The following is a 10935-nucleotide window of genomic DNA, read 5'->3' on the forward strand; positions in this document are numbered from 1 at the left end:
GCCATTTACTGTAGAGCATTTGTACAGCACAGTATTTCTATACTGCAGATCGACTGCTTAAGAAAGTGGCAGTACTTAACAGTATGCATAGTTTATGAAACACAAATTATTAGAGACACTACAGTATTTAAAATGTAAAGTTTATTAAAATGACACTGGACAATACTAACATTCGATAGATTTGGGAGAAAATTGCTGAATTATACAGTAGAATAAGGTAGTCATTTAAAAGTAATTAGTCAATTTACTGGTTAGTGATGAGAGCACAGAGACTAGAATAAATCATCTGCTGCCAGTAGATGATTTGCAGTATTCTAACAATACAATATATGATGCCAGGCAATTGTTTAAATAATCCACATTTTTGATTTGAACAAAACAAAAACTTACCGATTATGAAAATGCCATAATGCCACTGGAACAAGCGATAGAGAAAAAACAGGACTTTGCACAGTTGTTTAGACACTGCACAGTTTTTATACACCAAGCGGAGCACGACCAATAAATCAGCCAATAGGTTAAAAGGAACTGCATTACGTGTTATCGGAAATTTTCTTAGTATAAAATGTGGTCAAAGAAAAAGAAATATTCCTTTCAAATGTGTTTGGTGTGTGTTATGGATACCTGCAATGCAATCGTCTGTATTTTTTGCATTTCGTAAATTCTACTAAAACAAATCACTTATAAGTTCAGTTTTCAGTGGTGATCCATCACCGTAAAGAGGCCACAATATGCATAACTTTGGGTTTATTCTAGGACTCCACTGAAATATTCCAAAAACAGCATTTCCCTTTTTATTTAATCATGGACCATCATGCAAGACGACTTCTTTCACTGTGTGAAATGGCTTATTTCACCCACTGTCTCTCGCCTCTCATCCACTCTGTTCTACATAATACCCGGCTTGTTAAAGCCCAGAGAAGTTAACCATAGTTGGGTGGGATTGCTACATTATGTGTGTGCTGACCCTAGATAGAGGTCAGTTTCTACATACATAGGATAGTCTGGAATGTTTTGGGAGGGTCCAAAGGGGAAAAAAACAAAGAGTCCTGCAACAGACACAAGAGTTACGTTTGTGTGTTATTTCTTCACATTTGGAATCTTGTGTTGTTTAACAGATAACTTTGATCATTATATAAATTGATTCCTATTCAGACAGTGAAAGCGACACTGAATTTCCTCTTTTCATATTTGATTGGTTTTTAGCCTGCAGCGTGGATTAGCTTGGTCATCTGTTCTACAGACTTCCGTTGTTGTTGTATATCAAGCAGACACACTGTTCCACGCTTCCTTATTCTAAAAATCCTGACCATTATTAAAACTGATATGTGTCACCAAATTTTACCAAGACACAACTGGCTGTGGTAGAAGGAATGTTTTTTTGGAGAATGTGGGGTTAACATGCTTAAAAAAGGGGGTTCCTGTCTTTTGAAATGAAGAAACATGTCAGCTAGAGTAGTAGTGGGTCTGGATGATGTGCTTTTAATAGTTTTTGGACAGCAATGCAGGTCCACCGTGCAGAAGAACAAGCTAATTCAGGCTGGAGGCTTACAACTACCCAAACGCACAAAGAGAAGATCCAATGTAGGTTTTAGTGTCTGTATGATTAATGTGGACAATAAAATTATTTTAGAAAATGCTTCATGACTCCCTTCTGTATAAAGCCAGTTAAGAAACCTCATATTGATTTGCTACACAATAATGTCTCCCTGAGCAAACAGTCGGACTTCCTCCAGGAAACGTAAACCAGTTCTACAGAGTTACCCATAGTTTATCTTATTTTGAATGATTTTCTACCACAAAACTGCTAAAGACAAAGACTATAATATTGAGGATTACTTCCCATTTAATTTTAGAGCCGTTTTAAGTTAATTTTGTCTTAACATTGAATATAGTGCATGTTAACATACTGTAACGCACTGGCTAAAACTATTTAGTGGGGCATACATGAATGATTTTGGTGTTCTCATCACTTACTTACTACAAACAGTACAAACACACTTTCTAGCTTGTTTGGTATCACTGATCAAAATGACACAGCAGAGGAGCAGATCCGGGGTAGAGGTGGGAGTTCCCAGTTACTAGCGGGAAGAGTTGGAACTGGAGCGTGACCGGTGACGACGGCGGCCAGGGGATCGAGATCTGCGGCGTACAGGAGAGCGTCGCCGTGGAGACCGAGACCTTGAAGAGAGGAGAAGGAAAGAAGTAGGCAAGAGCGTCAGAATAGAAGGCAGAAAAGTAATGCTACCAAGCTGATGCAATCAAATGGTGAAATCAAGATTGTCGGTTTCCCCAAATCAAAAGTGTTGCAACAATTTCAGCAGAAGTGCTCATCTAGTGCTGCTTGCCTTCTCCTCATTCGAGGTGGAGTGCGTCGCCACATTGGGAGTGGAGGAGGCATCCTGCGGGGAGGGGACAGCCTGCGAGGGGGAGGACGCACTGTGGGAGCTAGTACAGCTGTGACTGTGATCTCCTGACCGTCAATCTGGCCTAAAAGAAAAGCATAATGAAAATCAACACACCCAATATAACCTATACAAGGGTCTACACTCTGTTCCACATAGCTGAGGACATGGCTCTTATAAATGCTAGTCTCCCATTTTCATGTTTCTCCCCACCTCCATCCATGTGTTTGAGGGCTTTCTCAGCTTCCTCGGGCGTCTCATACTCCACGTAGGCGTAGCCCTTGGACAAGTGGGGGTGGACGCGATTCATGGGCATGTCGATCATCTTGATCTTCCCATAAACAGAGAAAATCTCCTGGATGTGTTCCTTCAAAAGACACAAAAGAGAACACTTGGACATTTGCTACTTTATCTGAATACAGAGCGAGTGTTATTAAAATTCAACTTTTTAGTTTTGATTTGATCACTTTAACCCATTTAATCATTTTTATATAGTATAAACAGCCTTCATTGTTCTCCAGAATCGGACTAATGATTCTACTTAAGCTCAGTTACACCAACCTCAGGCAGTTTTATTATAAAATCTTAAAATTCTGGGGGGCGGGGGCTTATTTACATTTACTTTTATTTCATTTAAATGAAGCAGTTGAAGTTTCAGCTTTATTTTAGACATAACTTTACAATGAATTTTGTTTTAATTTTAGTTTCCATTTACTTATTTACATTTTGTTTTAGTTTTACTTTGTTGCAGTAATTATATTAAGAGATCTATTGTTAAATATTTAATGGGGAGCTTTATTTATCGTTTATCCTAGACTCCATTTCATTTCCCAAAGTGGAGCAAAGTTACACCATTTAGTAATTGCTGCAGTGCATTCATTAAATATTCCAACCACCTTCACTTTTTTCGTTTTTTGTGCTGCAGCCCGATACTAAAGTTGTCAAAATTCATTTGTTTCCCTCAATAATTTATACTACATACTTTAATATGACAAAGGAAAAACAATATTTAAAAGGTCTGTAAACTTATTAAAAGTTTAGATGGATTTAAACCAACTATTAAGTGCAAAATCCAGCAGTGTTTGCATTAGACTGGCAATTATTTCAAGTCTTAAGCCACTATCACCTTTGCTGTTTTAGCAAGGTTGCAATAATAATCCATATTTATTTCATGACTTCTTTTTTGACATAAAAAATAAAGGAAATATGCACACATATTAAAAAACAGACAAAAGTTAGTATTTGGTGTGACATCCCTTTGCACTTTGCATACCTTGACTTCTTTTAGGGAGAAGTAATCTTTTGATATATTACAGTGAGCTTCCTTGAGCACTCCAGCGTTCTTCTAAGGCTGAGGGCTTGATTTATCCCTTCTTAATATTATTTTACCCTGATCTTCACTCTAATCTTTATGAGCTCAACCATTTCTAAGCCTTTTTTGTCTTATTCACTTTCCACCAAAGTGATTTATTGGCCGATGTCCTTCAACAAAGCCCATCCCTGATCAAGCCTCTTAAGAATGTGGAGAGATTAACTTGTTTGGATAAGAAACTTTTCATCAAAATTTGACAGTGGTCTTCATCTCCTATATACTGCCCAAAAGATTCCAAGACATCTTAAGTGCAATTAGATTAGAGTTCCATATAGGGCGACTGTGGCTTATAGGTTGACTGTGGCACAGGAGGTAGAGCGGTCAACCACCAATAACCCAGTTGCTGGTTTGACTCTCAGCTCCTCCGGTCACCTGTTGAAGTGTCCTGAAGCAAGACACTGAACCCCAGTTTAGTTGCTCCTGGTGAGTGTTGGCCAGCTGCACAGTAACTCCCCCAAGGGTGTGAGAGAGTGTGTGTGATTGTGAGTGTGAATGGGTGAATGAGAAGCAGTGTAAAGCACTTTAAGTGTCAATAGGTAGAAAAGCACTATATAGGTGCAGACCATTTACCACCAGAAGATTTATTTTCTATATTTTCTAGTAGTACTGTAATAAAGAAGTATATGCTGATCATCATAACAAACAAATCTAATTGTTGCCCAAGACAATACGCTATGTGTGGGTTGTATACTCCCACTGGCCACTTCATTAGGTACACCTGTAAAATATATAGTAATCCAATACAGCAGCTCTGCCATGAATTGTATAATTCATTTTAAATAGGGCGGCAAAAACATTAAAACCACCTCTTCATTGGACACATTTACAGGTGTCCCTAATGAAGTGGCCAGTGAAAGCACGTACTGTATACACAAAATAACCACCAATCATTCAGCCACAACATTTACATTAAAGGTTGAGATGATTTTAACCTCTTGATGCGCTGACAGGCGGTTAGCCGATGAAGATATGTCAGTATTTATTATTTTATAACATTCTTATGTTTAAACCACTAGGTGTATATGTAGACTATATAAATACACACTTGCTCCAGACACTGATTCACCAGCAACTGGACCTTTTGTATGCAGGTGTATTACAACTACAGTCTTGTAAATACACAGGGTAGTATTTGTGTAAGCACTCACCTTGATAACATTTCTCGTCAGACGACCTAGATAAACCTTTGTGGGTTTGGGTGTGGGGCTTCTACGTCGCCGGTCTCTGTCATCCTTCTTTGCTGACTTCGACCTACAATTTGATTCACATTAGCTTATGTGTTATATTTAAATAAATATGCTTTCATCTAAAATAATCTATGTTGCTAAATGCACTGTGAGAAAGCCAGACTTATCATAGTTATACCTACTAATTAAATAAGAAAATTTATTTGATCAATTACATACTTTGAGCGTGAGCGTCGCCTATTGTTATGTCGCTGCCGACTAGGACTTGGCGAGGATGAGGAAGAAGAAGAGGAGGAGCGGGAGCTGGATGAGCCTGAGTGACTGGAGGCAGAGGAGCTGGAGCCACTGGAAGAGCCAGAGCTAGAACCCGAGCTGCTGCTGGAGCTGGAGCTGGAGACACAGCAAGTTTTGGGATGGTAGGAGGTAATTAACTTAGTGTGTGACTGTGAGTGTGAATCATCCATTACCAAAAGGAAATACTCAAGATAATACACTACTGTAAAATACAGTTTGTCTAACACGTCAAACATGTTTATATTTCTTTCTAGTTAAAAAAGATGGTAACATGAAAAGTTAACAGGCAAAGTGGAGTCCAGTTCTACTTTAGTCCATTTTATTTCTATTTCAGCCTCTGACCTGCTGCTCCCACTGGAAGCACTGCGACGTGAGCGGTTCTTCTCCCGGCCCCGGTCTTTCTCAGCCCCTTCTTTTGTGGCGGCTGACTTTTCCTTCCCTCGCTGTTTAGTCTTGTCATCCTCCTTCCTCTTTGTTGGTGAAGGCGCCCTGTTGGAGGCAAATGAAAAAGAAAACAGTCAGACTTTAAAGCCACGGGTGTCACTAGATACGAAAGAAGACACTTTCATAATGGGCAAAAGTAGATGTGATTACATCCACTGCATCTTCCACGGGGAGGGTTGACTACTAGGGAACTTGGATGTTTAGATATAACATTTAAATGCACAGGTTTCTCCATAGGTAGTAATTTACTCCCAGTTTGTAAGAAGAATCTGTACCGCTCGATGTTTCAGATAATTCTAAGCATGTGAACGTTATTTCTGCAATAGCTGTATATGTAACGTCACTAAATACATTAAAATTAATCATTGTACACCACTTTAAATAGCTCACTCGTATAAGACATTTCTCCTTGAAATTGGTTACATTTCTTTTAATAAAAGTTCTGTAAGAACTAGGTTAAGTTTCCATGTAACGCTGTTGCTAACGTTAGTTAGCTTGCCAAACCCTTCACCGTGTTAGCATAGTTTTATGATGAAATTTTAATGAACATGTTTTAAATCCAAATATTTGATTTATTCGACTCTGGCGTTTCTATACATGCATAAATAACAAAGGCTAATATGAACTAAAATGTTTGCGCTTAGCATTTACTTACATCTTTTACCTACTCGACAGTTGTAGTCCCACAAAAATGACGTAGGGTGTAACGCTTGGCGTAAAACGCGTTAACGAATCACTACAAGAGAGGCATGTGGAAAGTGGTGGGAACATTGCCTCCCTCTACTAGGGCTTCCAGGCTTCCTTCGTTTTTCACTAATTATGTAGCCCTCGTTTTCTCTACTCAGAAGGTTCATATAAACAGTTTAATGCAGACAAACTGCTACGATATCACTGTTTGAACAGTTCCATTAGTTTGGAGCAGCGGTGTCGTGCAGTTGCAGCTCCAAATTCAGCAAAACGCCTGTTTAAGACTGTCGGGTGGTTGCCTTACATATTAAACTGAGGGACCGAAATATGCCTTTCAACCAGAACCGGTTTCTCTAGTAAAATTTCAGCTCACCTGCTCTCTACACTAACTTAGAATAATATGACCTCTTTTTAGCAGCCCAAAGTCAACGACACTAGATTTCTTAACGTTAAAGTCGTCTATTCAGTTAAAGCTAGTGCAAGCTAACTGTAGTGCTTTTACCAGTTTGAGTACTGTAGACCCAGAGGAAACAGGGTCCACATTTTCTTCTTCTGTCTGTCAGTCGGGCCTCAGATGAACTCCAGAACTGATAATGAGCCAGAAGAAACCAGCAAACCACCAGGCCATGCCAGGATCCTTGCTTTAACAGTATGCTGTGCTGCCATTGGAGGCACCTTCCAGTATGGCTACAACATCTCAATCATCAACGCTCCTACCCTCTACATTCAGAGGTTCATTAATGATACATATGTGGAGCGCTGGGGCACAAGCTTGGAGACCCCTCAGTTGACCCTAGCGTGGACTCTTATTGTGTCAGCCTTCTCACTAGGAGGTTTGCTGGGTGCACTGTTGGCAGGACCTATGGCCGTCCACTGCGGGAGGAAGAACTCACTGCTTCTGAACAATTTATTCCTTTTTGTTGGAGCTGTGCTTGTGCTAACTTGCAAAGTGGCCAAATCATTCGAGATGATCATCCTTGCGCGATTTCTAGTGGGGATAAACTCAGGTGTAAGTATGAACATCCAGCCTATGTACTTTGGGGAGAGCGCCCCGAAACACCTTCGAGGCGCTGTAACTTTTTCTTCTGCAGTTTTCACAGCATTTGGGATTTTCTTGGGTCAGGTTATGGGAGTCACTGAGCTGCTGGGCAGAGAGGCTCTATGGCCCTACTTACTAGCTAGTAATGCTTTGCCGGGTTTGATTCAGCTCCTTACCTTGCCCTGGCTTCCTGAAAGTCCCAGATACCTACTCATTGACCGGGGAGATAGGGATGCATGTGTACAAGCGCTTGGAAGGCTCCGTGGCGGAGAGGCTCCTGTCCTGGAGATGGAGGAAATGCTTCAGGAGCAGCAACAGCAACTATCAACAGCCTTAAACTCTGGATCTGCAGCTTCTGCTAAGACGCCCTGGTCCCTGTTTAAGGATCGGGACCTACGGTCCCAGCTCAGAACAGTCATCGCTGCCAGTAGTGCCATGATGCTCTGTGGAAATGACTCCATCTACTTTTATGCTTCCTACATTTTTCTTGAAGCAGGGATTCCTCCAGGGAAAATCCAGTATTGTACCATTGGCACAGGGGCTTCTGAGCTAACTGCCTCTATACTGAGTAATCTACTGATTGAGCGTGTGGGCCGCAAGTACCTTCTAGTTGGAGGATACAGTCTTATGTCTTGCTGGTCCGTAGTTTTCACTTTAGCTCTTATTTTCCAGAGCCGTGGGGTGGCGGGGATGTCCTACCTTAGCATGGCATGTGTGTTTGCATACATCCTCAGTTTCGGTCTGGGCCCTGCAGGGGTGACAGGGATCCTGCCGGCAGAGATCTTCGACCAGTCTTCTCGACCAGCAGCATACATGGTCGCAGGCTCCTTTTTGTGGATCAACCTGTTCTTAGTGGGTATGTTGTTCCCTTTTATTGTCAACAGCTTGGGGAACTTCTGCTTCCTTCCTTTCTTGGCTGTCTGTGTGGTATCTGCTGTGTTTTTGGGACTTACTTTACCAGAGACTAAGGGCAAGACGCTGGCTGAGATTACTGCAGAGTTTGATAGAAGAAATGAAAGGAAGAAGGAGGCAGTGGTAAAGCAGGTGGAGGAGCCCGTTTGGGATCACTACCTGCTGGGTACAGCTTCTTCATTTTCTACCCTGTCACACAATCCTGACCCTGACTCTGACCATAAGAAAGGGGACTGAAAATTGACTTCAGTAAAAGTAGAAAGTGAAACATGTTCTGCCCTTGCGGTCACTTCATGCAGTTTTACAGTTGGGTAAATTAATCCAGAGATGTAATATGAATTGACAGATTATTCAATTAATTTGTGGAACAATGAGCAAAGCCATTCAATGTTTGAAATCCATTAACCGGGAGTTTAAAGTAGAAGTGCTTTACTTAAGCTACTGCTCAAGCAAGACAGAGTTAACTGGTGTTTAAAATAACTTTTATAGTTGTCCCTCTATAACAATGATATTTTGTCTGTGAAAAGTCAAACTCATACCATAACAGCGTAGATCTAAAATAAATATGAAATTTTCCCACATTCAAACAAATGTCCAACTTACGATAAAAGTAGAAGACTACTTATTAAAATCTGTCCCATCGCTGTTTATTCAGTGCAGCTTGCATAGTGTAAAAAGTAGAGATGTTAGTGTTAGAATTGAGAACAAAAAGTGAAACCAGATCTTCACAAAACGAGTTACCTCAATCAGCTGTTTTTGATGATCATAACTCATAAACATGCCTTTATGCCTAAATGTGCTTTTTTATTCACACTTGTATGCAAAGAACAGCTAAAGACTATAAACCTATTCTCACCAGACAGAATAGGGGTTTAGCAGTTTAACCTATGTGAAACCTACATGTGCGGTTTTAACATAAAAGAAGCTGTAAAGAGGATAATAATCCAATATACCTCAAATCGAGCCTCATGGCCTTTATTTATACCCAGTCAAACTCTCTGAAGGTCGTGACAATAATCGAGGCATTTGGAGTAGAGTGGGTGATAATTTGAATTGCATGTGTTAAAGGATTATCCATCCTGTTTCAACACTGCACTGGGTAGATAACAGCACTTGTTTATTGTATAATCTGAATATTGTCTGTCCAGTTCAGTGAACCATGCTTATGAACATTTTCCAAGTGGGAGTATTGATTCATAAACTCGGGTTTGGCAGGTCTAGCATCCGTAACTTGTTTTTTATTTTATGTTTTATGCATCAGTTGTGTTCTGTGTCTATGTCTGCCAGAACATATTTACTTATTGAAGCAAATACCAAAAATAAAGTAGGTGTCTTCTGAATTTTCTTTACTAACAGCTCGATTCAATGTAGCCACCTCTTGAAATGTCTTCTATATGCTAATGCAATGGATCTTATGAATGCAGCTCCACAAAGCATCCAGTAGGTGTTGCCATTGTTGTTGTTGTTTCTTTTCCATTCCTTTATATTTTTAAATACATAGACATTTATGAACCTATCATATCAAAATAAATCACAGACCTAAGCATCACGTAAATATTCAGTCATAACTTGTTTAAATTTACCAGCTATCAGCAGCCTTTGTGTTACAGCTTCTGTATTCTCACTTTGTTTAGGTCACTTTGTTACAATAACAGATATTTGTGAATTGACATTGAATTAAAGGGAAGATGTTTATTGTAAAACATTTTTTTTCATGTGTTATGCCCTGGGATAACTTCTTATTCCTGCTGTATTTCAGGTAGAAAGAAAACACTGTTGTAGCATGTCAAAGGTGCAATGCATTACGATTGTGAATCGTGTTACTGTTACTATATGACACTGTCAAAAACATGTTATGATAATCATTTAATATAAGCATTTGGTAAAACTTGGATGTTTTTAGTTACTGAGATTTATTTAAGTTATTTTAAATAAATCTTTAAAGTATTTATTTAATACAAAACATGTATTTATTCAATGATATTTATTCAATACAAAATACTACTGTATGTACAAAAATATGTAAAATAAAAGGTGCTGGTCCACACTATCGTCTCATCAGTGCTTCTGTTTTTGATTGATTCCCCCTGTCTGAGCCGACAGCTTTCTTAATTACATTTAATCATATTACTCTCAGTCCCTCTGCTTCACTGCGACTACTCCTATCCACTCCTATTAAAGCTGTTAGTGTAATGCTGTTTATTTCTGGAGAGAAGTGCTCTTGGAGAACATCATGTGCTGAAGTGGGAAAAATTGTGCTCTTTCACTGGGCTCTATTACATCTTTTCACAATAGCTGGGAAATGCATCCTGGCTTTTAAAATTACAAATATATGACAGAAAAATAGGGTTTGTGGTTTTTGTGCCGTTTTTTTTTTTTAATGTGTGTATTAGATAAAGGCTGTAAATCTCAGATTAAATTTTAAAAAACAGGAACAGCAAAGGCTAATGATCCCTGGGATTTGGCGGTAAGATGAAAGCTCTGTGAAGGATGTCCAGAATGAGTCATCGCAAAAACCTGGGGAAAGACTGACATTTACTACCTGTGCTGCTTTCTCTCCAATCCAAATTTATTTCAGCTGCTGAAAATTCAGCC

General features: G+C 39.5%; 1 protein-coding gene and 1 pseudogene across 1 annotated transcript; one reads left to right on the top strand and one right to left on the bottom strand.

Annotated features, from left to right (window-relative positions):
* Nucleotides 1-775: 775 nt before the first annotated feature.
* On the bottom strand, nucleotides 776-6477 carry LOC137105882 (RNA-binding protein with serine-rich domain 1-like). The gene is made up of 7 exons (XM_067488604.1): nucleotides 6358-6477; nucleotides 5601-5747; nucleotides 5184-5354; nucleotides 4926-5028; nucleotides 2619-2772; nucleotides 2349-2490; nucleotides 776-2181 (listed from the first exon to the last, which is right to left on the bottom strand). Coding segments are annotated over exons 1-7 (819 nt in total). The 5' UTR covers nucleotides 6360-6477; the 3' UTR covers nucleotides 776-2081.
* Nucleotides 6478-6732: 255 nt separating this feature from the next.
* LOC137106144 (solute carrier family 2, facilitated glucose transporter member 11 pseudogene) lies at nucleotides 6733-10379 on the top strand (annotated as a pseudogene).
* The last annotated feature ends 556 nt before the right edge of the window (nucleotides 10380-10935 follow it).

The sequence above is a fragment of the Channa argus genome, chromosome 20 (assembly GCF_033026475.1).
Source record: "Channa argus isolate prfri chromosome 20, Channa argus male v1.0, whole genome shotgun sequence".
In the NCBI taxonomy this organism is placed as follows: Eukaryota; Metazoa; Chordata; class Actinopteri; order Anabantiformes; family Channidae; genus Channa; species Channa argus.

Excerpts from the sequence above, each read along its gene's own strand:
- LOC137105882 (XM_067488604.1), bottom strand. Across the intron at positions 5,355-5,600 it reads GCTTCCAGTGGGAGCAGCAG|CTCCAGCTCCAGCAGCAGCT; the intron begins GTCAGAGGCTGA and ends CTGTGTCTCCAG. Across the intron at positions 2,773-4,925 it reads TGACGAGAAATGTTATCAAG|GAACACATCCAGGAGATTTT; the intron begins GTGAGTGCTTAC and ends TGTCTTTTGAAG.